This window comes from Schizophyllum commune, assembly GCF_000143185.2.
Source record: "Schizophyllum commune H4-8 unplaced genomic scaffold SCHCOscaffold_1, whole genome shotgun sequence".
Classification (NCBI taxonomy): domain Eukaryota; kingdom Fungi; phylum Basidiomycota; class Agaricomycetes; order Agaricales; family Schizophyllaceae; genus Schizophyllum; species Schizophyllum commune.
This window is the reverse complement of record NW_026089538.1, coordinates 2,594,770-2,619,883: the sequence shown is the minus strand read 5'-3', so window position 1 is coordinate 2,619,883 and position 25,114 is coordinate 2,594,770. Positions and strand designations below refer to the sequence as shown.

General features: G+C 56.3%; 14 protein-coding genes and 1 non-coding gene across 15 annotated transcripts; 10 read left to right on the top strand and 5 right to left on the bottom strand.

Moving 5' to 3' along the window:
• The first annotated feature begins 23 nt into the window (after positions 1 to 23).
• Positions 24 to 1,063, top strand: SCHCODRAFT_02607019 (uncharacterized protein). Its single transcript, XM_050344244.1, has 3 exons — positions 24 to 377; positions 434 to 660; positions 717 to 1,063. The coding sequence occupies exons 1-3, from the start codon at positions 35 to 37 to the stop codon at positions 780 to 782; spliced, it is 636 nt and encodes a 211-aa protein (XP_050202968.1). The 5' UTR covers positions 24 to 34; the 3' UTR covers positions 783 to 1,063.
• A 127-nt stretch (positions 1,064 to 1,190) lies between these two features.
• On the top strand, positions 1,191 to 4,214 carry SCHCODRAFT_01186967 (Phosphoglucomutase, first 3 domain-containing protein; the record flags this gene model as incomplete). The annotated part of the gene is made up of 17 exons (XM_003035000.2): positions 1,191 to 1,244; positions 1,294 to 1,367; positions 1,421 to 1,446; positions 1,497 to 1,538; positions 1,593 to 1,618; positions 1,756 to 1,925; positions 1,986 to 2,038; positions 2,099 to 2,115; positions 2,167 to 2,184; positions 2,234 to 2,415; positions 2,487 to 2,673; positions 2,794 to 3,076; positions 3,178 to 3,305; positions 3,368 to 3,447; positions 3,500 to 3,593; positions 3,712 to 3,912; positions 3,997 to 4,214. The coding sequence occupies 17 exons, from the start codon at positions 1,191 to 1,193 to the stop codon at positions 4,120 to 4,122; spliced, it is 1,761 nt and encodes a 586-aa protein (XP_003035046.1). The 3' UTR covers positions 4,123 to 4,214.
• On the bottom strand, positions 3,827 to 6,182 carry SCHCODRAFT_02743093 (uncharacterized protein). The gene is made up of 7 exons (XM_003035823.3): positions 6,023 to 6,182; positions 5,711 to 5,975; positions 5,583 to 5,662; positions 5,455 to 5,531; positions 5,171 to 5,404; positions 4,506 to 5,121; positions 3,827 to 4,450 (listed from the first exon to the last, which is right to left on the bottom strand). Exons 1-7 carry the CDS (start codon positions 6,167 to 6,169, stop codon positions 4,253 to 4,255), a joined length of 1,617 nt encoding a protein of 538 aa, XP_003035869.1. The 5' UTR covers positions 6,170 to 6,182; the 3' UTR covers positions 3,827 to 4,252.
• A 117-nt stretch (positions 6,183 to 6,299) lies between these two features.
• On the top strand, positions 6,300 to 8,043 carry SCHCODRAFT_02607008 (Lem3/Cdc50). Its single transcript, XM_003035001.2, has 5 exons — positions 6,300 to 6,431; positions 6,491 to 7,060; positions 7,118 to 7,465; positions 7,520 to 7,682; positions 7,737 to 8,043. The coding sequence occupies exons 1-5, from the start codon at positions 6,347 to 6,349 to the stop codon at positions 7,774 to 7,776; spliced, it is 1,206 nt and encodes a 401-aa protein (XP_003035047.1). The 5' UTR covers positions 6,300 to 6,346; the 3' UTR covers positions 7,777 to 8,043.
• Positions 8,028 to 9,293, bottom strand: SCHCODRAFT_02562215 (RNA 3'-terminal phosphate cyclase; the record flags this gene model as incomplete). The annotated part of the gene is made up of 2 exons (XM_003035824.2): positions 8,201 to 9,293; positions 8,028 to 8,142 (listed from the first exon to the last, which is right to left on the bottom strand). The coding sequence occupies exons 1-2, from the start codon at positions 9,217 to 9,219 to the stop codon at positions 8,028 to 8,030; spliced, it is 1,134 nt and encodes a 377-aa protein (XP_003035870.1). The 5' UTR covers positions 9,220 to 9,293.
• A 199-nt stretch (positions 9,294 to 9,492) lies between these two features.
• On the top strand, positions 9,493 to 10,798 carry SCHCODRAFT_02607004 (uncharacterized protein). The gene is made up of 3 exons (XM_003035002.3): positions 9,493 to 9,753; positions 9,807 to 10,497; positions 10,552 to 10,798. The coding sequence occupies exons 1-3, from the start codon at positions 9,497 to 9,499 to the stop codon at positions 10,606 to 10,608; spliced, it is 1,005 nt and encodes a 334-aa protein (XP_003035048.1). The 5' UTR covers positions 9,493 to 9,496; the 3' UTR covers positions 10,609 to 10,798.
• A 143-nt stretch (positions 10,799 to 10,941) lies between these two features.
• SCHCODRAFT_02606999 (uncharacterized protein) lies at positions 10,942 to 11,794 on the top strand. Its single transcript, XM_003035003.3, has 2 exons — positions 10,942 to 11,257; positions 11,307 to 11,794. Exons 1-2 carry the CDS (start codon positions 11,004 to 11,006, stop codon positions 11,521 to 11,523), a joined length of 471 nt encoding a protein of 156 aa, XP_003035049.1. The 5' UTR covers positions 10,942 to 11,003; the 3' UTR covers positions 11,524 to 11,794.
• Positions 11,795 to 12,790: 996 nt separating this feature from the next.
• On the top strand, positions 12,791 to 14,032 carry SCHCODRAFT_01086210 (uncharacterized protein; the record flags this gene model as incomplete). The annotated part of the gene is made up of 6 exons (XM_050340995.1): positions 12,791 to 12,991; positions 13,037 to 13,268; positions 13,319 to 13,552; positions 13,605 to 13,670; positions 13,722 to 13,904; positions 13,956 to 14,032. The coding sequence occupies 6 exons, from the start codon at positions 12,791 to 12,793 to the stop codon at positions 14,030 to 14,032; spliced, it is 993 nt and encodes a 330-aa protein (XP_050202967.1).
• Positions 13,995 to 15,889, bottom strand: SCHCODRAFT_02606994 (mannose 6-phosphate receptor domain-containing protein). Its single transcript, XM_003035825.2, has 6 exons — positions 15,651 to 15,889; positions 15,465 to 15,594; positions 15,331 to 15,413; positions 15,164 to 15,278; positions 14,802 to 15,108; positions 13,995 to 14,750 (listed from the first exon to the last, which is right to left on the bottom strand). The coding sequence occupies exons 1-6, from the start codon at positions 15,814 to 15,816 to the stop codon at positions 14,304 to 14,306; spliced, it is 1,248 nt and encodes a 415-aa protein (XP_003035871.1). The 5' UTR covers positions 15,817 to 15,889; the 3' UTR covers positions 13,995 to 14,303.
• A 475-nt stretch (positions 15,890 to 16,364) lies between these two features.
• Positions 16,365 to 17,713, bottom strand: SCHCODRAFT_02606988 (NAD(P)-binding protein). The gene is made up of 4 exons (XM_050344243.1): positions 17,461 to 17,713; positions 17,121 to 17,407; positions 16,860 to 17,067; positions 16,365 to 16,807 (listed from the first exon to the last, which is right to left on the bottom strand). The coding sequence occupies exons 1-4, from the start codon at positions 17,501 to 17,503 to the stop codon at positions 16,605 to 16,607; spliced, it is 741 nt and encodes a 246-aa protein (XP_050202966.1). The 5' UTR covers positions 17,504 to 17,713; the 3' UTR covers positions 16,365 to 16,604.
• A 790-nt stretch (positions 17,714 to 18,503) lies between these two features.
• Positions 18,504 to 19,397, top strand: SCHCODRAFT_02606987 (uncharacterized protein). Its single transcript, XM_050344242.1, has 3 exons — positions 18,504 to 18,818; positions 18,892 to 18,989; positions 19,039 to 19,397. The coding sequence occupies exons 1-3, from the start codon at positions 18,708 to 18,710 to the stop codon at positions 19,304 to 19,306; spliced, it is 477 nt and encodes a 158-aa protein (XP_050202965.1). The 5' UTR covers positions 18,504 to 18,707; the 3' UTR covers positions 19,307 to 19,397.
• Positions 19,398 to 19,418: 21 nt separating this feature from the next.
• Positions 19,419 to 20,981, top strand: SCHCODRAFT_02606985 (NAD(P)-binding protein). The gene is made up of 9 exons (XM_003035005.3): positions 19,419 to 19,543; positions 19,592 to 19,699; positions 19,754 to 19,935; positions 19,988 to 20,082; positions 20,139 to 20,197; positions 20,250 to 20,340; positions 20,396 to 20,640; positions 20,699 to 20,763; positions 20,811 to 20,981. The coding sequence occupies exons 2-9, from the start codon at positions 19,657 to 19,659 to the stop codon at positions 20,940 to 20,942; spliced, it is 912 nt and encodes a 303-aa protein (XP_003035051.1). The 5' UTR covers positions 19,419 to 19,543; positions 19,592 to 19,656; the 3' UTR covers positions 20,943 to 20,981.
• Positions 20,982 to 21,130: 149 nt separating this feature from the next.
• SCHCODRAFT_02606984 (NmrA-like protein) lies at positions 21,131 to 22,885 on the top strand. Its single transcript, XM_003035006.2, has 8 exons — positions 21,131 to 21,570; positions 21,627 to 21,808; positions 21,864 to 21,961; positions 22,016 to 22,077; positions 22,129 to 22,219; positions 22,278 to 22,504; positions 22,554 to 22,618; positions 22,668 to 22,885. Exons 1-8 carry the CDS (start codon positions 21,528 to 21,530, stop codon positions 22,800 to 22,802), a joined length of 903 nt encoding a protein of 300 aa, XP_003035052.1. The 5' UTR covers positions 21,131 to 21,527; the 3' UTR covers positions 22,803 to 22,885.
• Positions 22,886 to 23,190: 305 nt separating this feature from the next.
• On the top strand, positions 23,191 to 24,703 carry SCHCODRAFT_02606982 (NAD(P)-binding protein). Its single transcript, XM_003035007.2, has 8 exons — positions 23,191 to 23,406; positions 23,460 to 23,641; positions 23,695 to 23,789; positions 23,846 to 23,904; positions 23,950 to 24,040; positions 24,094 to 24,338; positions 24,400 to 24,464; positions 24,517 to 24,703. The coding sequence occupies exons 1-8, from the start codon at positions 23,364 to 23,366 to the stop codon at positions 24,646 to 24,648; spliced, it is 912 nt and encodes a 303-aa protein (XP_003035053.1). The 5' UTR covers positions 23,191 to 23,363; the 3' UTR covers positions 24,649 to 24,703.
• Positions 24,704 to 24,786: 83 nt separating this feature from the next.
• SCHCODRAFT_t3 lies at positions 24,787 to 24,874 on the bottom strand. The gene has a single exon. It is a non-coding gene; the product is annotated as a tRNA-Asp (tRNA).
• Between the last annotated feature and the right edge of the window lie 240 nt (positions 24,875 to 25,114).

Below are 25,114 nucleotides of genomic sequence, written 5' to 3'. Positions count from 1 at the left end.
AAGCGTGACCGCGTCCAACCGTCCGTCTTTCGCTATGCGTCCAACTCTGCCCGCAGGAGCTCTGCGGAACTCTGCAGCTCGTCATTCGGCTCGCCCCCGAAGCTCTCCTTTCCACGCCGCGCGCTCCAACTCCACCAAGCCCACCAATGAGTCTCTAGAAGAGGCGCAGAAAAAGGCGAAGGAGGCCCTCAGCGCCGCGCAGAAGCAGGGTGCGAAGGCATGGGAGACGGCCAAGGCGTACTCCGGCCCCGTCCAGGGCTACCTGCAGACGGCCGCGAAGCAGGCGGGCCCCGTGGCGAAGCGCGTAGGGGAGAGCCTCGGGCCGTTGGTGCAGCGTCTGGGTCCTGCAGGGCAGAAGACCGTGCAGTTCTTTGCTAGTGCGTGGCGCATACTTCTTGAATGTTGAACGGCAGCTGACAGTCATAATTCACAGCCTACAAAGAGCCCACACTGTACAACTTGGCTGTCGCGCGTGAGCTGGTCAAGCAGGTCTACCGCGCGGAGCACCTCCAGCCGCCTTCCTCCTGGGCACAGATCCGGTCCGCGTACGAGACCCTGTACGCCCGCGCGACCGACCGCCAGTTCTGGCGCCATGCCATCGCGACAGGGGAGATTGCCAAAATCTTCGTCTACGGCGTCGAGGCCTACGGTATCTACAAGGTACGTGATCGCTCTCGTCTTTGGGCTCAATTTGTTGCTCACCTTTGACCTTGTAGATTGGCGAGATCATCGGTCGCCGTCACCTCGTTGGCTACTCTGTTCCTCTCAGCTCTCACCACTAATTAATGCTGTATGTCTTTGCTCTCATAATCGCCTAGACCTACCGCCTGCGTGTACTGCTGAGTGGACTTTGTGCTGTATGTGACCATGCAACCCGCCCGATATGCTTCTATCGTCCTCGCTTCCCGCAGTGCTGTGGTTCACCGTGAGCTTCAGCGTCGGTCCTATTGCATGATACCCTTCGCGCTTTGTGTTGCATATGATCCTCCGCAACTGGTATTCGCTGAACGTATGCAAATGAGAGCTTACTACATCTCCATCCTCTCCCACTCTGTTACTTGAGGCGACAGTCAATCCTCAGGATTTTCACGTTCTCCGGCAGCGCTTTCGGAGCGCTCGGCTAACCGGACCGGAAACGCGGTTCTGGAACTGGGCGCTTGTGCGCATCTCACCGACTGCCATCATCGATCATGGCGAGCGAACGCCTTGAAGCCCTTGTTCAGGAGTGGCTCAGGATTGACAAAGTACCTCCTACTCTCTCGCTCACCATCATTGTCGCTCAACAAGGTATAGAACGAAGCCACGCGGAAGGAGATCGAGCAGCTATGGGCGAGCAAGGATCTGGCGCAGCTGGAGTCGAGGCTCGGGTATGTGGGTGGTTTCTTGAGTTACAGATGGCGATTCTGAGGAAGTGTGATAGGTCTCGGATCGAGTTCGGGACGGCGGGTAAGTAGGGGTATCATTCTGATGAGGGGAGAGCTTCATCTACTCGCCAGGCTTGCGAGGAAGGATGGAAGCCGGCTGGAGTCGCATGAATGGTATGTACCTTCACTGTCTATTCCACACTCCAAGATCTGACCTCCTAAGTACAGACGTAACGGTCATCCATGCTTCGCAGGTCAGTTCCCCCTTCCCTCGTCCTCCAAAATCATTACCCTTGTCATAAACCCTCCACCGTCACTGAACACTAACCCCCGCCCATCACTAAACACCAAATTCCACCCATCACTAAACACTAACCCCCACTCCTACCAGGGCCTCTGCGCCTACGTTCTCCAAAACGTGCCCAACGCCGCCGAGCGCGGCGTCGTCGTCGGGCACGACCATAGGCACAACTCGGAGCGGTGGGCAAAGCTGACGGCGGCGGCGTTCGTTGAGAAGGGTGTGAAGGTGTATTTGCATCGGGGGTTGGTGCATACGCCGCTGTGAGTTGTGACCTCGCTGCATTGAACATGCGGGCGACAAGGAGTTAATGGGATGTCCAGAGTGCCGTTCACTGTGAAGAACCGGGGAGCGGCGTGTGGGGTTATGATTACAGGTGGGTATTGTAGGATGGGGGCTGGGGCGTAGCTTGGGTACTAACGGCATTTATTGACAGCTAGCCACAATCCGAAGGTAGGCCCTTGCTCTACCGATGCAACTTCCAAACTCACGGTGAAAGTATAGCAAGACAATGGATATAAGGTAGGCACACCATCCCATCCCTCCCGCTCAAACGTACTTACATATGTAGGTCTACTGGGAGAATGCCGTACAAATAATTGCACCGCACGACACTGGCATCTCTGCCTCCATCGAGCAACACCTGGAACCGACAACCTGGAATGTCGATGGCCTGGCGAGCTCTGTGCTTTGCGTCGACGTCACGCAGGAGATGAAGGATGCGTACTTCGAGAGTTTGTTGAATATTGTGCAGTCAGTATCTTTTTGACCGCAACTCGCTCTGCCCTGAGTACAGTACAATACGCTGACGCCAACACCCTCAGACCCGCCATCGACCCCCCACCAGTCAAGTTCGTCAACACCTCGATGCACGGCGTCAGCCATCCGTTCGTGACGAGGGCGTTCGAGATCTTGAACTTCCCGCCGTTCACGCCGGTCGCGGAGCAGCAGAACCCGGACCCGGAGTTCCCGACTGTGAGGTATCCGAATCCGGAGGAGAAGGGGGCGCTGGTGAGTGTCTTGTGTTCTTCTTGTCCTCCCGGGTTGCCAAATGTCTCCCCATCTTGCAAAAACACATTGTTTTCGCCGAGACATTTACACATAGACCGCGAACTCACCCTCCTCACCTAGGACCTTGCCATGAAGACCGCCGCTGAGCAGGGCGCGCAGATCATCCTCGCCCAGGACCCCGACTCCGATCGCTTCTCCGCCATCGAAGCCAAACCCGGCGGCGGGTGGACGACGTTCACAGGCGATCAGCTCGGCACGATCTTTGCTGCCTCCGTCTTCGAGAAGTATAAGGCCGCTGGGAAGCCGTTGGACAAATTGGCGATGGTCGCGTCGACGGTGAGCTCGAAGATGGTGGCGGCGATGGCGGCGAAGGAGGGGTTTAGGTTTACGGAGACGTTGACGGGTAAGTTTGGGGTTGTTGTGTTGGGGTAGGGCATGGTGCTACGACCCGAGATGTTGTCGCGGTAGGAAGTTATCGAGACTGACGGGGACGGTGTTACGCAGGTTTTAAGTTCATCGGGAATGCCGCGCTTGATCTGGCGAAGCAGGGATATGAGGTGCCGTTTGGGTACGAGGAGGCGATTGGGTATATGTTTGGGGAGACGAAGGATAAGGATGGGGTGGCGGCGACGGTCAGTGCTGCGATCCATCTACGCGCGACGTGTGTATGCCTACTAACGCACTCGTCTCGCAGATTTCGTTCGTGGACCTCGTCTTGTCGCTGTACAAGCAGGGGAAGACGGTGAAGGGATATTTGGATGAGTTGTATGAGAAGTGGGTGTTCATTGAAGGATGGGAAAGTCTAGGCGCTCACAGGTCGTCCCAGATACGGCTACTTTGAGACCCGGAACAGCTACTTTATCTGCGGCGACCCGAAGGTCATCACGACGATCTTCAGCGGTCTGAGGAATACGAACTCGGTCAGTGCTCTCCCGTTTGCTTGATCACCTACGTATCATTCTTGCCCACTCACATCGTTTTGCCCACTCACATCATTTTGCCCACTCGCATCCATCTCACTCGCTCATCCTCAAGCAGGACAAAGACTTGCTCCGCCGCTACCCGCACACCATCGGCGGGCTCAATGTCACGGCTGTCTCTGACTTGACGGTCTACTGGGACAGCCGCCACGGCGCGCCGCGTCTCCCTCGGTCGTCCGGGCAGATGATCCAGTTTTGGGCGGCGGGCGAGGGTGTAAGGATCACGTTGACTCTCAGGACTAGTGGGACGGAGCCGAAGGTGAGTGGGGTGTGGCACATCTGCGTTGAGAGGAACACAGGCGGCAGAGAGATATGGGTGGCTGACGATACATCTACCCTTCAGATCAAGTACTACCTGGAGGGCAGCGGGACGGACCGGGCTGCGGTGAGCGAGACGCTTGGGAGGGTGGTGGAGGATCTGCGGGTGAACTGGATGCAGGCGGAGCAGTTTGGGTTGTTGCAGCCTTGAAGATGAACGATGAGGGTTGTAACAATAGGCGCGAGATAGCAACGAAGAGAGAAGTATACAAGCAGGGCTACCGATACAAGATTGTCATCAACGCGCGACCCGCCAACTACGCTGAGTCTGCATGGTTACCCTACGCCTTCACGCCCGCTGCTGCCTCTCGCGCCTTTCTCTCCAACTCTAGCGCCCGCGTTTTCTTCCAGATGTCGATGGTGACTTCGGGCTCGTGATACGAGAGGGCAAGCAGCCGCGCGAGCTGCATGCGCAGAATGAGGTCGTCGGCGGTCATGGTAGACGCCTGACGTTCTTTGACGAAGTCGTTCTCGATGTACTTGAAGGACGTCAGCCGCTTGCTTTGAGATTACTTACTACACTCCATCACTCACCTCCGCTGCCTCTTCGCCCACCTTCGCATTTCCGACCATCGAGCCGCCCACCAGCGCGCGGAACGCCTCCAACTTCTCCGGCGCAGGCTGCTTGATCGCACTCGCTGGCTTATACAGCGCCTCCACCCCCACCTGCGCCCCATCCCTCGGCACGAGCGGGACGTTCACACTCGTCTCAAAGAACGTGCTCTTCCTTCCCTCCGCCACCACCACAAAGCTCACATCCGTCTCGAACCCAAAGCTGCTGAACGGGAATTCGTAGTCGAGCATCTGATTCTTCATCATGTTCTGCGTGGCGTGGAGGTTGCGGAGGCCGCGCTCGGTGACGCCGCCCTCGGCGGTGAGGCCGGACTCGGTGAGGAGGCAGAGGGTGCGGCGGGGGAGCTGGAGCCAGCCGGCGAGGAGGTCTTCGTCTTTGGAGGTGGGGACGAAGGGGGTGGTGTTGATAGTGGGGAGGGTGAGGGGAATGGAAGTGACAGTGGGAAAGATGAGGGCGAGAGCGGGGTGGAGGGTGGGTAGAGGGGGCGTAGACGAGGATGCGGAGGCGCTGGATGGTGGTGCGGGGAATCGGGACAATGTCATGGAAGGCGGAAGGATTGGCGGGTGGCGGCTTTGACTAGACGAGGGGTGAGTCACGGACGTGAATGTGAGTCTATGGTACTCACACTCTTGCGATGGCGCACAATAGCACGTACTCCGCGGCGAAGCGATCGCCGCCGAGAGACTCGTCCGCCAGCCAGGCGATCAACTCCGTCCTGGTGTCCTCGAGAGAAGACGAGGCAGGCGAGTAGGGAAATGTGCGAGGGATGACCGTCGCTGACACAGGCGTGCTATATAAAACGTGCAGGGTAGGCACGACGGGTGGTTCGGCAGACGGATCCATGTCGGCAACTTGCAAGCTGGAATGATGGTAAGACACAGCTAAGCGATATACCTGTTCTCCACACACCTCTCTCTCATTAAGATGCCCACGAAGTCATGGACAACCGTAGACTTCAGGTCGTCCGCTTTTGATGTGTCATAGATCTGCAAAGGGAATCAGAGTATTGCGAGGATATTGCAAAGGGTGGATCGTACTTTGAGTTGCAGCCCTACATGTGGCTCTGCGTGCAGGGGGTACTTATGTGGACGAGATGAATGGGACGAGCCTGCACTGGCTGAACTTTGTTAGATGGTTTTAATGAGTGGTGGATCGAGTTGCGTACCTTCGCCAGCTTCAAGGCTCGACCAGGAGCTGCGACCAGGTACTGAGACGCCCCACATGACGTTGCACTCTTTCAGATTGGCGTAGTCGAACTCGGTGGCGGACGTGGTCTCGTCGGTGATTCCCCAGCCGCCACACGCGCCCGATGACAACCTGGAGAGGTACATTTCGGTCGGTGGTAGGGTATCCTGGATCATCCCTCGGAAGGTCACAAGAGACGCATCCTTGAATGTCTCCGGCGGCCGATGCGTGTCTACAACTGGGATCTGAAGATGCTGTTAGATCGGAACGCGTCTCAGTACGCGACGCGTACCTCATTAAGCGCGTCTTTGTAGATGTTGGCAAAGTAGGACGCGACACGTTCAGGAAAGTCGGTCCCTTCGTCTTTGTACTCTTCGAAGAAGTCCTGAAGGACGCGATGGGGGTCGCGAAGGGCGTCCGAAGGCAGGGAGCTGACCATGGCGGTTGGGAGCAAAACGCGTCGTCCGAAAACGGAAACTGCTTGTGGCGGGTGAGCGGGCCGGCCGGGGCGCGCGTGCGCTGACACATCTCCGACGACAGTCGCAACCCCGAGCAAGACTTGACTTTATCCCGACGGCCGTGTAGACCGCGACGCCTGTGCTCGCCTCCGCCCCTCATGGGTCTCTTCAACCGCAAGTCCAACAGCCAGGACTCTAATGGCGAGCCCAAGGAGAAGAAGACCGGCTGGAAACGGCCGGCGAGTGCGTCCCGCCCACCTTCCCCTGCTGCACAGCACGCCGATTAACCCTCCTTCCAACAGACACGGCGTTCAAGCAGCAGCGTCTCAAGGCCTGGCAGCCCATCCTCACCCCCAAGACTGTCCTTCCCACCCTCTTCATCATCGCCATCATATTCGCCCCCATCGGTGGGCTGCTCATCTGGGGCTCGTCTCAGGTCTCAGAAATGACCTTCGACTACTCCGACTGCGAGAAGCTCACCGCATCTTCGAACAACGACTCGCTTACGTTCACCGACCTGCCTTCGGGCAAGTACAAGTACTCGCTCGGCGGGGATGCCAAGAACGCGAAACCGTCGTCGCGCCCGCGTTACGCCTACCTTGAGGACGACTCGCAGGACATATTCAACAAGAAGCAGTGCATCCTCGAGTTCAACGTGCCAGCGACGATTGGGCCGTCGGTCATGCTGTACTACCGTCTCAGCAACTTCTACCAGAATCACCGCCGCTATGTGAACAGTCTCGATGCGGATCAGTTGCAGGGGAAGAAGCGGAGTGCGAGTGCGTTGAATAAGGGTGACTGCGACCCCTTGGGCTCAAGGGATGGCAAGCCCATCTACCCGTGTGGTTTGATCGCGAACTCCGTGTTCAATGGTGCGCTCGCTTGCGCTCGACAGTAGCCTTCTTCTTTTAATCACGATCATCCCACAGACACCATCAACTCCCCCGTCCTCCAGAACCCCCCTGAGGATGTCACCTCCACCCAGTACCAATTCACCTCCAAGGGCATCGCCTGGCCTGGCGAAGCCAAGAAATACGTCACATCGCCCATCGGTGGCGACGGCTACGAGTCCACGTCGGACATCGTGCCCCCGCCAAACTGGATTCTCCAGTATCCCGACGGCTACACGGACGACAACCCGCCGCCCGATCTCAAGAACGACGAGCACTTCCAGAATTGGATGCGCACGGCTGGGCTGCCGACGTTCTCGAAGTTGTACGGAAGGAACGATGATGATAAGATGGTTGCGGGGACGTATAGGATGGTCATCGGGTTGAGTGAGTGGCTGCTCTGATTAGTTATGAGAACGTCAATACTGACCCTCCGCGCAGACTTCCCCGTCCTGCCGTACAAGGGCACCAAGTCCATCGTTATCACTACAGTATCATGGATAGGCGGCAAGAATGATTTCCTTGGTTGGGCATACGTGGCTGCCGCCGGCTTGTTCTGCTTCCTCGCTATCGCGGGCACTGCGCGACATCTCATTAAGCCGAGGTATGTGTACCTCTTTACGCTCGCCGTGGAACCATCTACTGACACATCTGGCAGGCGCCTCGGTGACATGTCTTTGTTGTCCTGGAACCGATAGAGCTTTCGCTGTGCTACACGGTATACTCCAGTATAGCACGGACGCCTCTGAGCATGCCAGCGACTTACCCCGCCGCGTACGACCACCCTGTAATACATCGCACACTCGTAATTAGGATGCTAATATTTATGCCTGCCATGTATTCTGCCTTCGCGCTTGAACGTAGGTCTGTCTCGCGCATTTCCTGGACGGTTGTCAGATGTTTCCTGCCACACTATCCTTTGTCCATCATGTTTCTTCCCAAGTTCACCTCACGCAGAGGGCGCGGTGTATCCGATGCCTTGACATTGAATAACATGCATTCCTTCGTTCACCTCGACTGTGAATTTGGCATCGGTGAGTTGTTCTGCTACCCATATTGCTGTTCTAAATTTTCGACAGGTCAGTCAGCGCACGAAAGCCGAAAAATCACGCTACTGCTAACTTTGTATGCAACGTCAAGTCCTTCCCGATGTTGAGAGCGCTTTCGCCGCCAGCCAGAGCCATGAAGATGATCACTTGATCCTGCAGCCACTCGTCCACGCATCCGCCGTTGTCCAAGGCTTTGAGAAGTTCTCCAGCGGCCTCTTCCCCCTTTGAAGCGGCACTCGCGCCCTTTTTGCCCACTGCGCTTCCGCCGAGGATACCTCCGCCGTCGAGCTCGGCCCACAACACGATCCCGCTCCCGGCGCCCGCGGTATTGTCGTTGCGCTCGCGCGTGCACTCGATGTCGATGTCGATATTCTCGAGCTCGGGAAGAGTGCGTAGCACATTCCGCGCACCCTGCGCCATTTGCTCGGCGAGGGAGCGCGGCACGCCGGCAACGTGGGCGATGCCGCGGACGCGCTGGACCTTCCCGCGTCTAAGGAGTGTCACCGGTCTCAGCGGGCCCGTCACTGGGCGAATTGTAACCTCCAGCCGACCGCCGCCCTTGGGGTAGTAGCCCCTTCGCGGGATGGCCAGGTCTGCGTCGAGGCCAAATGTCTGCCGGCAGAAAGGCAAGAGGACGTGCTGGGCATAGTCTGCTTGGGGCGCCTGCGTCGCGTTCGTGCCGCCGAGGAGGGTGAGTTTGGTTGGTTGGGGCTCGTGGCTGAATACGAGCATTGGGAGCGCGATTTGCAGGAGCAAAGTCGTCGAGCCGGCTGTGATGGCGTCTCCTGTGTATTCGATGCCAGTTCTTATCCTACCCGGTATGAAGTCGACCTCGGTCGAGCCGATGGAAACGTCAGACTCAGATGTCAACGCCCTGGACGCCCCGGACGCGCCACTAAGTCGAGCGCTGCTGATCTCAGCAGCGAGCCGAAGGCCTGCGGCGTGCTGGGATTTGAGACCGGGCTGAGAGCGGTTGGCGCGGATGTTGTGGATGGAGAGGGGCGTGGAGAGGAGCGCGGCGAGAGCGACGCTGTTGCGGAGGATTTGACCGCCGCCTTCGAGGGTGCTGCCGTCGATGAGTTTGGAAGGCATGGGCAAAATAAGCTGAGTGGAGGCTGCGTATACTGTGGATGTGTAGTATCAACGAATGGGATATCTGTGCCGGTCAGATGGAGTTCGAAGGAAAGCGGGGGGAAGCGTGACGTTGAAGTTGAGAAAGCCCACGTGAGGTGTGTAACGGGTCCACATGATGTCACGCTCTCATGAGTATCCCTTCAACCTTGAGGCTTGACCTCGTCCGTGAGAACCTGGCTTTAGGTAGGCATCTGGCGTGCGCTGCTTTCGTTGGTGTCTGATCCTGTGCAGAGGCATGTCTATCACCACCGACGGATGCACTCGCGATCCCGATCTCTGGTTCGACGATGGAAACCTTGTCATCCAGGTCACATCGCGGCTTTTCCGGGTGCATCGCGGCGTGCTTGCCTTCAGCTCGAACTACTTTCGGGATATGATCAACTTCCCCAAAACACAGGAACAAGACACCTATGAGGATGTACCTCTCATTGCCCTCCATGACGATGATCCACGCGACGCCGCTGAATTTCTGAAGGCGCTCTATATGCCATAGTGAGCAGCATCCTACATAGTCTTTCTCGCATCTCTGATTTATGTTGTCTCAGCTACTTTCCTGCGCCACCTGCGAAGACGACTTTCGAAACCCTTGAAGGGGTGCTGAGGCTCGCGCACAAGTACGACGTTCCTGCTCTGCGTCGTTGCGCCCTGAAGCATCTATCAACGTCGTTCCCCACTGACTTGGGGGAAATTTCGAAGTGCCAGAATCATCCTCTTCGCCCATATACATATCTGGAGGTCGACCGATTGCCAGAATTGATGGCGGTTGCGTCGCTGGCACATGAGGTCCATGCGAAGTGGCTCCTCCCCGCTGTTTTCCTGGATACCCTTCAATTCGACGCCGTCGCCCTCGGTTCCTCGCGCGAATGGCGCGGGCGTCGGCGATATTTCACCCATGCCGACCTCGTCCAATGTTTCCATGGACGTGACGCCCTGCATAAGAAAATACCGTTCTCGCTATTCATATCTCCTTGTGTCGCGGGCCCGCCCGATCATTGCCTATTGGCCAAGACGCGATGCTTTGATGAAGACGACGTAGTCACCTATCACCGATATCCCTTGACATACTTCACAGAGTGGATGGTGCGCAATTCCGATAAACCATTCTGTCAGCCTTGTCAAGATGACATGGGGACCAAATACGCGCAGTGGCTAGACGATACGTGGGCTATGTTGCCGAAAGTTTTTGGTCTACCTGATTGGGATAAGCTGCTGGAACTGAAGCGACAGGATATGGGGGTTGGTTCATTCATAAGCTTCGCGCTCGCAGACCAGTACTCATGCTCATTGCAGCTCGTCCCCGTCTCTTCTTCCACCAACAAAGATGGTGTCCAAATGAACCAAGATTGATGCTGGGAGTAAGGTTATAGGACTGGTGTAATAAGGCATCACATCTCTGACTTTACGGTGTCGGTTACTTGCTGTGAGCGCGCGGGCGCTTTGTACGATCCATCTGACAAGCAGTTGTTCCATGAAATCCTGTGGGTGGTGCAGAAAAGGGTGTCGCCTCACCTTTATGTAACCTCTATACATTCGGTGCTTGAACATCGCTGAATGGGCCCATTTCCGACTTTGGCACCGGATGCTAAAGTTGAACTTGCACGTGTCACGACTGACGGCAAATGCCGCGCGGCCATCTCCGAAGCCCGGTTTCCTCTTCATTGTCTTTTGGTCAGCACCACACGCGATTGCGCCCCACCGTCCCGTCCCATACCGCCAGTCAATTTGCTCTCTACGTGAGCTTGATGTCTGAGGCAACGCCGCTCACTCGTGAGCCCGACCTATGGTTCAAAGACGGCAACCTCGTTATCCAGGTTTTCCCGCGCCTCTTCCGCCTGCATCGCGGCGTCCTCGCCTCTCACACGAATTTCTTTCGCGATATGGTCCAATTTCCAGAATCTAGTGAGCAGGACATGTATGATGAAGTGCCGCTTGTCATTCTTCATGACGATGATGCCCGCGATGCCGTGCACTTTTTCAAAGCGATCTATGTATTCCAGTATGTGCTTTACCACGTTGCACATCCATCAAGCCGTGACCACGAACAGTTACTTTCTGCCTCCCCCCGCAAAGACGACCCTCGCGATCATTGAAGGGGTCCTCCGGCTATCGCACAAATACGATGCTCCTATGCTCCGACGTTGCGCCCTGCAGCACTTGTGTGTCACGTTCGTGACGGACTTACCCGACATGCGCCACGATCCATACCGAACGTATCTGTGCGACGACGAGAGCGAGGAGTTGGCGGAATTCAAGCTGTCGTGACCCTAGCACAAGACGTTCGTGCCACATGGCTTCTGCCTGTGGCTTATTGCTATGCTGGAATGTCGATCGGCGATGACGGCGCTCGAGAACTCTTCTCTGCCAGTAGCTGGGTTGGTAGGGAAAGGAAGCTATCGCAGGATGACTTCTTCACTTGCCTGAACGGGCTTGAAGGCCTCCGCAAAGAACTACCAGTCTCGATCTTCACTTCGCACACTCTTGGGTGCAGGAGGCATGCTTGTCTATTCGCCAGACTACAGCACATCAGTCAGGAGGATATCGAAGGCTTCTGGTGTATCCCATTGACATATTACTCGAAGTGGCTGGAGTCGGAAGGACACGAAGAAGAAGACATTTGCAGCGTCTGCGGCGCCGCAATGCTACAAGAGTATAAGACCTGGCTTACAGGTGTTTGGGTCGACTTCCTTCACTTTTCGGTCTTCCAGAATGGGAAGTCTTGTTGAAAATCAAAAAGCAAGATTTAGAAGTGCGTCTCACTCTTGAGCTACAAAGATACGTTCAATGACGTGCACAGGGTGCTCCTGCATCATCTTTGTTAGATACTCAGGACGACAACGGGATGGACCAATCTTGAAGATGGATAGTAGCTTGATATCACGTATAATCCTCGCGGACTTCGAGTTGTATGGCTTGGATCTTGCCAGCAGCAAGTAGCTTGTTCATCAAGGCAAACTGAACTTGTGTCAGCACAAAAGCCGTTCGAGCATCCGCTGCAGCTTGCGCCCAATCTAGTGAGTGTCTCTTATCTTTAGTCGTTGTGTCTATGAGCATCGATGTATGCTACGTACGCCCGGGATACTGGGACTCATCTTGACCTTCGGAGGACAGCACTACTCGATTCGGCGAAGGACTTACAACACAAATCACGTACATCACCGTGAGAGTCTTCAATCTCTTTCCCCCTTTCTTCCCAGACCACCGATGTTGAGGCCTTCCACAGAAAATTCTGGTCTCGAAGACGATCATGGGACACCGCGCCATGCTGAGCGGATGCCACGTTTGCTCACTCTCCGCATGGTTGCGATGGCGTTCCTCGCGATGATAGCTAGAAGCTTTCACGCGCGCAACAACGTTGCTGTTCAGCAGGCCCTCTCTTCTTTCGTTCTACTCGTTTCCCCTCCCGGGGCTCGTGTGCTGATTGCTGAGTGCTGACGGAACGTGCTCTCGCACCCCCATCTCCTTCCTTTAGTCTCTCGTTATAAGTGAGCGCGCACAGGGCGAGATGATTCCCGGAAGCCCCGTTGCGATCATGCGGGCCTCTATCTTCCTTGCTACCCTCGGAGTCGTTTGTGCAACGCCAGCGACAGTTCTGAAGTGTGAGGCTATCCCAGACTATGCTCTCACCTATGCGCCGTACACAATCCTCTACTCGGGGGAGGGCTGGTGGCCGTCCGATATAACGACGCATCTCGCGCATGTTACTCCGAAGGCAAGCCCCCTCCCTATCTGTGTCAGAATTGCCGGCCTTAACCTTGACTTCTATCGTATCGACCAGGTTGATTCTGTCGCTGTCGCCGACTCCGTCACGCTCGCTACTCTGAACAGCATCACGGCCGATGCATTCCTGACGTCAAACGACAATGTTGAAGACGATCCTGCCTGGCTGACTTCGACGGACAACAAGCCTGATGGAACTGGTCTCTCCAGGGCACCCGCAACGATCATCGTTGCAGATAAGGGCGACTTCGTCGACGTCTTCTACTTCTACTTCTACTCGTACAACCATGGTGAGTGCTTTCTTTCGTCTGGGTCTGACCAAAGCTGACGGATGTCGCAGGGATCACCGTCCTCGGGACCCGCCTTGGGAACCACGTCGGCGACTGGGAGCACTCGATGGTGCGCTTCGTGAACGGCGCGCCGACGCATGTGTACCTCTCTGCGCACAGCGGCGGGTACGCGTATACGTATGACGCGGTCGAGAAGCGAGGCGTGCGCCCTGTCGTATACGTCGCGGATGGCTCGCACGCGAACTATGCGACGGCGGGGACGCAGAAGTACACGATCGCTGGGAGTGGGTGAATCCAGAATTTTGTCGAAGAGGGTGCTAACGCGCTGCTTGCTAGGCCTCATCGAAGACCATACTGATCAAGGTCCGTTCTGGGATGTGGCACTGAATTATCGTGGATATTGTGCGTATCACGGGCTTGCTCGCAGAAACAACCCACTGACCCCTCTCGCAGGGTACAATTCGGGGACGTACACCGCCGCTGGCGGAGCTGGAGCTGGCGGCGCAGAGCAGGCGAATGAGGTTGTTGATTGGCTGTACTGGGGAGGTCACTGGGGCGACGCACAATTGCCTGACGATGACCCACGCCAAAACTGCATCTTCGACATCGAGTGCCACTATGTCGACGGTCCCACTGGTAGGCCGTTGTACAAGTCTTTGGCGTACTTCTTCTGACTTGCATACGTAGGTCCGAACAGCAAGAACCTCGGACGTACGGCAGTTTGCCAGGACGAGGATGACTGCGATATCAAGGACTCAATATGATCGCTTCCTTCAGATCGCGATGAGGGGGTCCTTCACTTCATATTGGCGACGTGAGGTACTGGTTTGATCCACGGAAATATTTGCATCGACGATACTTGGGTACATGGTTAAAAAGCAGGCTATACAGGCAGGCGATAAACATATGATCATCTGCATACGAGACTCCAACGATTGTCCATCGGGAAGTAGCTTCAGAATTGTCCAGGGTCGCCTACAGTCACGGTTAGGCGCTTCGTACATAGGTTGTCGGAAACGCGGATGTCCATACGCGTCACTTTTCTGCTGCAGGGGCTGGAGTCGAGGGGACCTTCACCGGCGTGCGCGCGATATCCTCCTCTTCGTTATCTTCCTGCCCGAGCATGAAGGGCGTCTGCTCAAACGGCACACCCCCCGGTGCCGGCCGCGCCTCGTCCCCAGTCCGGCTCCTGGGTGCCGGGCTGACGCGCGGACTGGTATCTGGGCGCGGACTGGTGCCGGGGCGTGGACTCGGACTTGTACGAGGACTTGGCGACCCCATTTCCGGGCGTACGAATGCTTGATGAGAGACGGGGTTGACTGAACCTGGTGGACCTTCTTCGAGACGATCGCTCGCGGGCTCGTAGCCGTATCGCCCCATGTTGCCGTGGCCGTGACCGAGTGCGAGCCGCCCGCTTTGCCCGCCCTCGTAGAGATTAGTGGTGGCTTCGCGGAAGCGCTCGAACATGTCTAGCAAGTTGTCCTGGGATCGGATGTCAGAACCAATCCTTTCGTCTAGCCAATCCACGCATACCTTGCTGAACTTGCGCGCAGCAGCGGCCTTGATATGTCGCAAGACCGGCCCAAAGCCCTCGGAGCGAAGATGTGCATACACAGCGTTGGCATGGTATGCGAACGCGTCCCACGAGAAGCTGGGAATCTGGTCGAAGCCGTTCAGACCGAGAACCCAGCGATTGTACGCGGTGCCGCAGACGAGGTAGAACGCGGTGGTGAGGAGGAGGGCGACGAGGAGGCCGGTGATGAGCGCGGCGAGGGAGAGGCTGGCGGGCTGGCGCGCGGGGCAGGCGTGGTGAGTTGCCCATTCGACGAAGAAGACGCAGCTTGAGAAGAAATCAACGGGGATGTCGGCGAAAGGAGGGGGGGGGGGTTGCGTACCGTTCGCCTTCTGATGCGCCTGTGGGGAGGGTGGCGGTCAAGCGGGGCTTGCCTGCGCCGAAGTCGGATGTCGAGCATACGAAGTCAATGATCGTAGACGAGCGGACGGAGCCATCTACGAGGAGACAATCAGAATAAGTTCGCACTTGCGAGTACACTAGACGCACCAAGGGGACAAGGAGATCCATTCAGATAGCTCAATCGCGGCTCTCCAGTAGTCGGTGAGATATCGAGCGTGCTATTCGCCTGCCTGCGCGCGATCAGCATCCCAGCGCATCCTACAGCAGCGCCTCCCACGCACCCCATACTAAAGTCCCCTCGATCGCGCCGCACGAACGCACCCACATCGCCGATGTCGATCACGTCCGCGCCCGCGACGTGCCAAGTCTCCGTCTCGACTGGGCGGCAGATGTTGATAAGGTACTCAGTGCCTGTAGCGCGCGTCAGGCGAAAGGTTCATGGTAGACGTCCCATCGCGTGCAGTGACCTGAGTCGGAAGCCTCGTCGCGGAAGGTGTAGTCGCGCGCGGCCTTGAGGGGAGCGAGGTTGAAGAAGTTGTCGTTTATGGGATCATAGGCGGTGCATGGCTTGATCTTGGGCTCGGCGGCGAGAGACGTGAGGGGAAGGGAGATGAGTATAGTAGTCAGTAACATTTCAGTGAGAAGGCGGCATGAGCCAAGTGAAATCGCCAGCGGCGACGCGATGATGGCTGCGAAAGACCTGGAACGGCAGTCGCTCCCCACGTGGACCAGCTTCCTGGACCCCACAGACGGGGAGTTCCCGTATGGAGTCTTCACGGCTGGGATTAATGGTCGGATGCCATAGCGCGGATATCTGTGCGTATGTAGCCTTGGAGGTCCCTTTATGCAGGTCAAATGTATGGGTCCGTCTGTAAATTACCGATTTAGGAAAACAATGGACGTCGGCAGTTGCCGACTTGCCGTGCACGCGTGAATTTGTCAACAACTTGCTTCCTCCTTGGTCCTTTCGGATATCAAGTATCCCTGTACTCCGCGTCGTTGTCGGCTGACACGCCAGCGTACTTCATCTCCGCTTTACGCGTGCGCTCGCTTGCTCCGGGGACCCTCAATGCCAGAAAGACCCCGACACTGAATGGCCTTCTTAGTACGCGCGCATTGGGCTTCTGTGTACTTCTCAAAATACGAAAACGACGTCCTTTCGGCCGATCCATTGATGATACGATGGGTTCCCCAAAGTTTCCAAAATCGCAAGCCAGGCAGAAGGTTCGCTGAAGTATTGACCTCCCGGCTCGTGCTGGGCAACCGCAGAGGTTACATGGAAGATACAATGCATTGAATAAGTTAGGCGAGTCCAGTCCGCGACGCGCCAAATGACTACAGGTCTAGTACATGCAAGATGATGGATGATACGAGCGGCTCCCTGTACCGACTCGAAGGTCGCCTCCCCGCGCGCGACGCGCTCACCACGTGAACTTCGTGCCGTCGAAGTTAACGAACTCGCCGCCGAGAGACTCGCGGGTCGCGCCGTCGATGATGTTGAGCATCCCGTTGACGGAGTCCTCGACGCTGATGGGGGTCATGCCCTTCATGCCAGGCTCGGCCTCGAAGGTGCGCGTGGCCATGTCGGTCGCGACACCGTCGCCCGGGTTGACGGCGAAGACAGCTGGGTGGGGCGTTAGAATGGGTAGAAGAATAACATCGAAAGCAGTACTCACTCAGGTCGGGGTGCTCCTGGTAGATCTTGCGGGTGAGGTAGTGGAGCGCAGCCTTCGACGCGCCGTATGCGAGCATGCGGGCGGGGAACTGCGAGCCGATGCTAACGCTGCCGACCAAGCTGCCGATGGGGACAAACTTGCGGACGGGCGACTCCTTGAGAAGAGGGTACGTGGCCTGGAAGAGGACCAGCGTGCCGTTGACGTTGACCTGCAGAAATTCAGATCAGTGCCCATCCTTTTCATGATCACCGCAAAACGCACATCGAAATGCCTCGTCATCTCCTCCGGCTTCATCTCCAACGTCGACGCGAAGAAGTCGCCGATGCCAGCGTTCGCGATCACGACGTCGAGTTTGCCAGCCTTCTTGCGGATCTCCTCGACAGCGGCGAGGTTTCCGGGCTTGTCACCGCTGACGAGCTTGAGGACGTGCAGGTTGTTGGGGTGCTTCGCGGCCAAGGCGTTGAGGTCGGTGGCAGCTGCGGGGTTGCGCGCGCCAGCGAAGACGGTGGTGTTGGGGCGGCCAGCGAGAGCGGTGACGAGGCCAAGGCCTGCGGAGGACGTATGTCAGTAACATGTCAAGGCGAGGAAGTATGAGACGCACCAATGCCACGGTTAGCGCCAGAGACGAGGTAGGTGAGCGACATCTTTGCGAGGCGGTGTGAAGTGGTGAAGGCGACGAAGAAGGTTTTTTGTGCGAACGGAACACAGATGGGGCTGTGAAGAGAGAGAGCCCAGCCCGTCCGCCTTTAAAGACCTCTGGGATGACGATCGCATGGCGACGGTGCGTCCCATCAGGTGACACGTTAGCTGACCAGAGTGGGGACGGCACGATTGAAAGGTGTGGCGGGGACGGGTAACGCGTCTCGGGCCTTATGTGCGCATACTTGCGCCGTGTCCGCGGTTACCGGTGCCTGCATTTTGGCCTACGCGCCTCATATCCCCGAAAGGCGAATTCGAAGCGCAGGGTCCTCCGAATGCTTGCTCGCCTTCTCGCAGCTGCCGTTGTTTGAGACGATTCATCGGAGCTGGCTGAGTTCCCGAGGAAGGTTTTGTCACGAACAAGGGCGGAGGCAGGTCAGTGTTGGACGATTTGTCAGCGGGCCATTGTTTTATGGCCGTCATGTGACCGCGCGATGGACCCACAAATGCTGTGGCGTGTGAAATTTATCTCGAGGACAAGCTGCTGACCGAAGGAGTTCACCCCACATGCCTGCTTTAGTGAGCGGTTGTCTAGCCATTTTAGGACTATCTTTTGTCTCTGAGGGCGTCATGGACCCGGGTCTGTCCAACGGAGCTGTCAATTGGACCGGAGTAGGTAATTTATTCCGTCCGTTCTACAATTGCATAGAAGGCCGGAGTCTGCCCGCCTCCGCGGTTGGGGCCCGATGTATACTTGTCGAGGAGACAAAGTCATCTCCCCGTCAGCTTTCACGAGGTTTCCTGGGCTTGTTGATGAACGAACAAGACATGTGACCGTGAGTAATCCTCATCTCGGATTTCGCCGTGCTCCGCTCGCGACTTGCTTCAAACCTCCATCCACCTCCATCCACCCCCTGGATCCGATGGGCTTGTATCTGCACAACCTCTCAAATTTCCTTCAGCTGAAGAACGGCGTGATCACAAGGAAGCACCACGAACAGGTTCTTCGAGCAGGAAACGCAGTCGACCACTATCTAGCGTAGTATAGCTGCGAGAAGAGATTGTTGCGTCTCCTACGCTCTTTACTGCTACTCTGGACGGACTATCTTTCTTTCGCACCTCGAAGAATCGAAGGTGCCCCTTAGCATACTGCGGATGTCGTCTGCTGGCCTATCCATCCCTGTCAGCGGTCTTTCCTATCCTCGCTGAATGTATAGAAATGGAAGCGTTGGATATACTGCTTCAGTGCATCACTCCACGGCTCCTCTGAACTCCTTGCATCCTGACTTGCATTGCGACGGTATTCGGCACTACTGCAAGGTGAGACGGTGAAGCATGCGTCTCTCGCATACCGCACTCATTCGTCGCCCTTACAAATCCCTCTCTCGTCTAGACTCTTCTCGGGGAAGGGTGTTTTAGACCTCGCAGAGCCCGTCGAGATCACATTCAAGAGCAAAAGTGGGATATCTGTTGTAGCGCGTGGATGATATGGTGCGCCGTCCCGCGTTAGCTTTATTCTCAGACTGACGAGCGGTCCCAGTACGACTTCACTACCGAGTATCAGCGGTACCAGGACGAGTTCAAGATCCCTATCACTCGTCTTTGGAGCTTGGAGTAACGTAGGGAACGGAGCTCGCGAGGAGCGTGCTAACTCGTCTCCCTATCGCACAGATGTATCCCTACCCCGAAGGAAGCGCTTGCGACGTGGGCCAAAGATCTGTTCCTATCCAGAATCAATACTCATCAGCAATGAGCGCGTTTCTTCCTATCAACAAGGTGACGATAGTGTACCAAGCGCGACTCTGTGAGCGAGCTGCCCGTCGCGATACCGCGACTCGCGAGGTGATGTTTATTTTGGACTTGGGGACAACTCTGATGGGCGGCGCCCGCGCGCGTCGCACCGGCCGGAAAGGCAACCGAATGCTCGACTCTAGGCTTGCCTAATTCTCTGTTCTTTCAAGCGCCATCCGGGAGGCTATGCGACCAGCAGAATATTTGCCTCTATTTGTCCCGGTTTCGTATGCGACTCTGGCAAGGCAGCTCTGGTACGTCGCTGTCAAGGGTGCTGAGCATCGCTCGCGACGTTTGCACAGGTACTTGGGTATAAAGGCGACCCGCTTCGCAGCATGGACTCTACAGAAATATTCTTCGCTTCACGATGTCGCGTATTGCTACTGTATTCGGGGCTACTGGCGTTACGGGTGAGTTACGAGGTCTGGTATAGTGTTCGACTGTGGTCTGATCCATTTTCGCAGGCTCCTCCGTCGTGCACGCCTTACTGAAGGACGGCACCTTTAAGCCTCGTGCGGTGACGCGCAACGCCAACTCCGAGTCTGCGCGCAAGCTAGCGGAATTGGGCTGCGAGATCGCCGAGGCTGACCTGGGGGACAAGGAGGCCATAAAGAAGGCGGTCCAGGGCGCTGAATGCGTCTTCCTGGTACGACCTTTCATCGTGGTTGACTGGGTTAAGGTGCTGACGATGTTCTCAGGTCACCATGCCCTTCACGCCACTCTCGGAGGTCGTGCAGGGAACTAACGTCGTCGACGCGAGCAAGGAGGCGGGCGTCAAGTTCTTCGTCTTTAGGTACGCAATCTCAAGTCGCGGTATTGCTGCCGTATTGCTTGACGGTGTACACGTAGCACGCTTCCCAACATGACCGGGCTTTCGGGCGGCAAGTACAGCGGTCCTCATTGGGATGGTGAGTTCGAATTTTGCTGCGACACCTCATGCAGATTTCCGACTCTTCACAGACAAGGCAACAATTCAGAAGTACCTTGAGGCTTCTGGCATGGCAAACGCGTCCGTAGGCACCGGAGACTTCCTTGAAAACCTGCATACGAAGTGTGCACCATTAGATCTCTCTTGCTCTACCTACTGACTCATCGTTATCTCACAGGATGCCCTTCGGTCCCCTCGAAGGCAAATTCCCGCTTGAGAAGACCGAGACCGGCTACAAGCTCCACACCTTCGCACAACTTCATGCCACCTACGTGCACTCGTGGATTACGCGCGATATGGGCCCGACGGTTGCTGCGTTGATGAAGCATTATTCCAGCCACCCGGAGGAGATCATTGGGAAGACATTCGTGGTGGCCGTCGAACGGTCGAGCGTCAAGGACTTTGCGGCGCATCTGAGCAAGGGTATGTCAGGAACTGCTTGCGAAGGATAGGCTCTAATTACTTCTTCGCGTTTGCATAGGCCTCGGCCAACCAGTGGCGGTCGATCCTGTAGGCAAATTTGGGATAGACGCTGTGGACAATATGGTAAGGCGCCACAGTTCTGAACCGGTCGAAGCTAACAACAATCTCAGTTTGCATTTTGCACCGAGTTTGAGACGTATCCCGGCATCGAAGTGCCTGACCGCCGCCTCGAGAAGTTTGGTGTGCAGATGGGCACGGTGGAGGAATTTGCGCGCGACGTTCTTCTGTCTCATTTCGCGTAGACAAGTCACTTATTCGCTTATGTAACACATTCTGACTCGTACAGTGCTCTATGCAACCCTCCAATCGCATGCCTGAGCAGCCGAAGAAGTTAAACACACCACGTGACCGTGAGATCTGAATCACGCGTAAATATCGGTCCGCCGTCCGGATTCCCCTCCCCAAACCCTCAAGGTATGGCCCTGTAAACGTCGCGTCCCTCTTGATAAACTCTGTATGCCTCGCTTGAATCATCTCTTATCGAACTATTCTTTGCTAAGGGAAGACTGGCCACTGATTTTTCAGCTGCAGGAGACGACCGCGCACTAGCAGTACTACCCACCTAGGCTCCGAGTCTTCTGAAGTACAGCCACGGGCCGCGCCCGGTCGTCATATCGATCTCCTTCACACTAAATGGAGCGGCGAATACCCAGACTGAAAGCGGATAATAGTGCGCAAGCGTACAAAGTCTTTGACTTCGGTTAGGCAGTCGACGGATGGCGTCCGTTGGATTAATCAGCCTGCTACTGCGCTCGACGTATATAGAGACGCAAAGTCTCATTTCTTCGACAGCAACTTCTACTGCAGTCAATCGACTCGCGCTGACTATGTCTCGCATCGCTACCGTGTTTGGCGCCACTGGCCTCCAAGGTGAGTCGACAAAGCAGCGGATTTTCGTCCTGTCATTAACCTCGACGGTATCATAGGCTCCTCCGTCGTCCAGGCTCTCTTACAGGACGGCACCTTCAAGCCCCGCGCTGTCACCCGCAACGTCGACTCCGAGGCCGCCCGCAAGCTGGTAGAGCAGGGCGCCGAGGTCGTCGCTGCCGACTTGGGCGACAAGGACGCCGTGAAGAAGGCTGTGGAGGGCGCGGAATGCGTTTTCGTGGTGAATTAGGGATGTTACTCGCGGGTGAGAATCCGTAGTCTGATTACCGACCCAGGTCACCCTTCCCTTTTCCACCACCGTACCTGAGCTCGTGCAGGGGACGAATGTTGTAGACGCAAGCAAGGAGGCTGGCGTGCAGTTCGTCGTGTTCAGGTCAGTCGGGCGAGACTTGAAATTCGCATATCTGAGTAATGACGAGGACTGCAGCACCCTGCCAGACGCCAAGGAAATGTCGAACGGGAAGTATCCCCATGCGGCTCACATGAACGGTTGGTTTTCAAACTGCTACTGGCATGTCTTTTCCGCTAATCATTGTCCAGACAAGGCCCAAGTTCAGAAATACCTCGAAGCGTCCGGACTCGCCAACGCATCCATCGGGACGGGTGGATTCCTTGAGAACACCGTCAGACCGTGAGTGCCTCAATATCCTTCCCTTCGTATCAACATGCTTACCTCCTGCGACGCAAAGGCTCCTCGGCACGCCCTTTGAGAAGACCGACACCGGCTACATCCTAAACACGCTCGCGAAGCCCCACGCGATCGGCATCCATACGTGGATCACTCGCGACATGGGGCCCGCCGTCCTTGCGCTCTTCAAGCAGTATAAGACGCGCGCAGAGGAGATTAATGGCCAACGATTTGTACTTGGAGTCGGGCAGTCGACGGCGGAGGAGTACGCGAAGGAGCTGGCGAAAGGTGGGTCGTGGCTTTGGTGAAGTCGGCGTAGTGCTGAATGACATTGCAGGTCTTGGAAAGCCGGTCGAGGTCAAATACAAGGAGCCCAGAGGGGTCCCTCCCGTTGACGACATGGTAGGGTCCTCAAGTAGTTCCTTGACCTAGTGGCTGACGCCTTCAATAGTTTAACTTCACTGCTGAGTACAGGTGGTACCCGGACGTTCCGGTGCTCCCTGATCCTCGCCTCGGGAAGCTTGGGGTGAAGCAGGGAACAGTCGAGGAGTTTGCACGTACGGTTCTTAAGGCTCACCTGGGGTGAGGAAATACAAAGTGGACGAAGACGAAGACGCCTTATATGTAAGCTGGTAGTGTAAATCAAAGTGCGGGATTGCTGAACACCGCCTGCTTGAAGAGTTTGAGTAGACGCGCGTCTGGTAGCATCGCTCCGGCCGGAATGACTTCCGGACGTTGTGAATTTTCTTAGGCTGATTTTACAGGGCTCGGCAGTCTATGCGACCTGTGCCTTGTGCCTCTCCTTGTTTTCGAGGGCACTCGGATACGTATGCGAACTTCAAGGCCTGTTCGGTAAGCAGATGTCAAGGGTGGGCTCGCCATCTGCTCCCGATGTTCAACTTTCGGCGCCTGCCGGGGTTCACACGTGCCGGTTGCATTCGTCCGTCTGCCAGACTCTCAGGCCCACCCACCCACTCACATCAACCCCCAATCGCCCTGCAGCGCGGCGAGAAGGACTAGCGCGAGAGCTTACGAGGCTCGAGCACGTGAAACGAGATTAATCGAGTCCATCGCCTTACCAAGCAAGCAGTATAAAACAACAGCAGTATGACCACCCTTCACAACGCCCCACGCTCCCTGCTCTACAATGGTTCGCATCGCTACTGTATTCGGTGCCACTGGGACCTCAGGTGAGGACCAAAGCTCAAGGTCTCGCTCCACGGCTGATGTAAACCCGTGACAGGCTCCTCCGTGGTGCACGCCCTTCTCAAGGACGGCATCTTCAAGCCACGCGCAGTGACGCGCAATGCGAATTCTGAGTCTGCGCGCAAGCAGGCAGCGCTGGGATGCGAGATTGCGGAGGCCGAGCTAGCTGACAAGGAGGCCGTGAAAAGGGCTGTGACTGGCGCTGAGTGCGTTTTTCTGGTAGGCCGCTACATGCTTGACCTGCGCAAGACAGGATGCGATGTCTCTCTCAGGTTACCATCCCGTTCACGGCGGTGTCGGAGGTCATACAGGGCACCAACGTCGTCGACGCAAGCAAGGAAGCAGGCGTCCAATTCGTTGTCTTAAGGTATGAAGGCCGTCGACCCTGTGTAATTGCGTGTTTACCTTGTTGTTCACCTGTAGCACGCTACCTCATATGTCAAATCTGTCGCATGGCAAATATTCTGGTTCTCATTGGGACGGTAAGCCATTGCAATACACCAAGATAGTATGCTTATATTCGGTAGACAAGGCGATCATACAGAAGCACCTCATGGCTTCTGGCTTAGCCCACGCAGGTGTCGGCACTGGCCACTTCCTCGAAAACCTGAGCGAGAAGTACGGACGCCGATTTCACGCTTTCGCCCTTCTCATTGATCTTGATTTTGCAGGATGGCGTTCGGCCCTCTCGCAGGACGATACCCCCTCGAGAAAACCGACGATGGCCTCGTGCTGCACTCCTTCGCAAAGCCCGAGGCCACCTATGTCCAGTCGTGGATCAGCCGTGATATGGGCCCGAGCGTTGCGGCGCTGATGGCCAACTACGCTAGTCATTTGGATGAGATCAATGGCAAGACCTTTGTCGTTGCGACCGAGCTGTCGAGTCAAAAGGACTTCGCGGAGCACTTGAGCAAGGGTACGAGCTATAGCTTGGGAGACGACCGTGGCTGACTGACCCTCGCTTCGCATCTGTTCAGGTCTCGGCCAGCCAGTGCAATTCGACTATGTGGGCAGCACCGGGCTGGAGGCGGTAGACAATATGGTGAGGCGCATTCTTCTCATTCTGTCTTGGAAAGCGCTGATGTAGACACCAGTTCGCATTCTGCGTTGAGTTTGAGACCTACCCAGGTATCGAAGTACCTGATCGTCGCCTCGAGAAGTTCGGCGTGAAGATGGGCACGGTAGAGGAGTTCGCTCGCAGCGTTCTCCTTCCTCGTTTTGCGTAGGTAATCGATGTAAATAGTCTCTATGTACTCACTCGAATGAATTGATGCGTCGTACGTCACGGGGAAGAGTACAAAAATACGTGCACCACCTTGAGTCGAGTTTGGATGACACTGGTATCGAGAGTCAAAAAGATGGTCCTCCTCGGCGGGGAGTCGAACCCCGCTCTCCCGCGGTAGTTTGCCACCAAATGACAGGCGGGTGTACTAGCCGATATACTACCGAGGACTTGGAAGGATGGTGCAAGCGTGCGTGCTCGATCAGTGCTAGGTTCTAACCATCTACATTCCTGAGCTGAGTTGCAGGTGCATATACGCTGATAGATGCAATGCGAGACAGGTGTATGGATCGAAGAGTACATTGATATGGATACAGTGTGGAATATAAATCAGAACCATCAACGAAATCCTCAGGAAAACATCGCAGCCCATTGTGACCTCAAGCGTCCCTCACGCGCTTTATACGCCC

Coding starts and splice junctions, on each gene's coding strand:
- SCHCODRAFT_02606988 (XM_050344243.1), bottom strand. CDS start 17,503: ATGTCGCTCACCTACCTCGTCTCTGGCGCTAACCGTGGCATTG. Junction 17,068..17,120: donor AGATGACGAGGCATTTCGAT/GTGCGTTTTGCG, acceptor GAATTTCTGCAG/GTCAACGTCAACGGCACGCT. Junction 16,808..16,859: donor CCAGGAGCACCCCGACCTGA/GTGAGTACTGCT, acceptor CGCCCCACCCAG/CTGTCTTCGCCGTCAACCCG.
- SCHCODRAFT_02606987 (XM_050344242.1), top strand. CDS start 18,708: ATGTATAGAAATGGAAGCGTTGGATATACTGCTTCAGTGCATCACTCC. Junction 18,819..18,891: donor GTATTCGGCACTACTGCAAG/GTGAGACGGTGA, acceptor TCTCTCGTCTAG/ACTCTTCTCGGGGAAGGGTG. Junction 18,990..19,038: donor TGTAGCGCGTGGATGATATG/GTGCGCCGTCCC, acceptor GAGCGGTCCCAG/TACGACTTCACTACCGAGTA.
- SCHCODRAFT_02606985 (XM_003035005.3), top strand. CDS start 19,657: ATGTCGCGTATTGCTACTGTATTCGGGGCTACTGGCGTTACGG. Junction 19,936..19,987: donor GCGCTGAATGCGTCTTCCTG/GTACGACCTTTC, acceptor CGATGTTCTCAG/GTCACCATGCCCTTCACGCC. Junction 20,198..20,249: donor CAGCGGTCCTCATTGGGATG/GTGAGTTCGAAT, acceptor GACTCTTCACAG/ACAAGGCAACAATTCAGAAG.
- SCHCODRAFT_02607008 (XM_003035001.2), top strand. CDS start 6,347: ATGGGTCTCTTCAACCGCAAGTCCAACAGCCAGGACTCTAATGGCGAG. Junction 7,466..7,519: donor TAGGATGGTCATCGGGTTGA/GTGAGTGGCTGC, acceptor CCCTCCGCGCAG/ACTTCCCCGTCCTGCCGTAC. Junction 7,683..7,736: donor CGACATCTCATTAAGCCGAG/GTATGTGTACCT, acceptor CACATCTGGCAG/GCGCCTCGGTGACATGTCTT.
- SCHCODRAFT_02607004 (XM_003035002.3), top strand. CDS start 9,497: ATGTCTATCACCACCGACGGATGCACTCGCGATCCCGATCTCTGGTTC. Junction 9,754..9,806: donor AAGGCGCTCTATATGCCATA/GTGAGCAGCATC, acceptor ATGTTGTCTCAG/CTACTTTCCTGCGCCACCTG. Junction 10,498..10,551: donor TGAAGCGACAGGATATGGGG/GTTGGTTCATTC, acceptor TGCTCATTGCAG/CTCGTCCCCGTCTCTTCTTC.
- SCHCODRAFT_02743093 (XM_003035823.3), bottom strand. CDS start 6,169: ATGGTCAGCTCCCTGCCTTCGGACGCCCTTCGCGACCCCCATCGCGTC. Junction 5,976..6,022: donor ACAAAGACGCGCTTAATGAG/GTACGCGTCGCG, acceptor CAGCATCTTCAG/ATCCCAGTTGTAGACACGCA. Junction 5,663..5,710: donor GAGCCTTGAAGCTGGCGAAG/GTACGCAACTCG, acceptor AACAAAGTTCAG/CCAGTGCAGGCTCGTCCCAT.
- SCHCODRAFT_02606994 (XM_003035825.2), bottom strand. CDS start 15,816: ATGTTACTGACTACTATACTCATCTCCCTTCCCCTCACGTCTCTCGCC. Junction 15,595..15,650: donor CGACGAGGCTTCCGACTCAG/GTCACTGCACGC, acceptor CGCGCGCTACAG/GCACTGAGTACCTTATCAAC. Junction 15,109..15,163: donor GGCGCATCAGAAGGCGAACG/GTACGCAACCCC, acceptor TTTCTTCTCAAG/CTGCGTCTTCTTCGTCGAAT.
- SCHCODRAFT_02606984 (XM_003035006.2), top strand. CDS start 21,528: ATGTCTCGCATCGCTACCGTGTTTGGCGCCACTGGCCTCCAAG. Junction 21,962..22,015: donor GTGCAGTTCGTCGTGTTCAG/GTCAGTCGGGCG, acceptor CGAGGACTGCAG/CACCCTGCCAGACGCCAAGG. Junction 22,220..22,277: donor CTTGAGAACACCGTCAGACC/GTGAGTGCCTCA, acceptor TGCGACGCAAAG/GCTCCTCGGCACGCCCTTTG.
- SCHCODRAFT_02606982 (XM_003035007.2), top strand. CDS start 23,364: ATGGTTCGCATCGCTACTGTATTCGGTGCCACTGGGACCTCAG. Junction 23,905..23,949: donor TTCTGGTTCTCATTGGGACG/GTAAGCCATTGC, acceptor TATATTCGGTAG/ACAAGGCGATCATACAGAAG. Junction 24,465..24,516: donor TGGAGGCGGTAGACAATATG/GTGAGGCGCATT, acceptor TGTAGACACCAG/TTCGCATTCTGCGTTGAGTT.
- SCHCODRAFT_02606999 (XM_003035003.3), top strand. CDS start 11,004: ATGTCTGAGGCAACGCCGCTCACTCGTGAGCCCGACCTATGGTTCAAA. Junction 11,258..11,306: donor AAAGCGATCTATGTATTCCA/GTATGTGCTTTA, acceptor GACCACGAACAG/TTACTTTCTGCCTCCCCCCG.
- SCHCODRAFT_02607019 (XM_050344244.1), top strand. CDS start 35: ATGCGTCCAACTCTGCCCGCAGGAGCTCTGCGGAACTCTGCAGCTCGT. Junction 378..433: donor GACCGTGCAGTTCTTTGCTA/GTGCGTGGCGCA, acceptor CATAATTCACAG/CCTACAAAGAGCCCACACTG. Junction 661..716: donor AGGCCTACGGTATCTACAAG/GTACGTGATCGC, acceptor TTGACCTTGTAG/ATTGGCGAGATCATCGGTCG.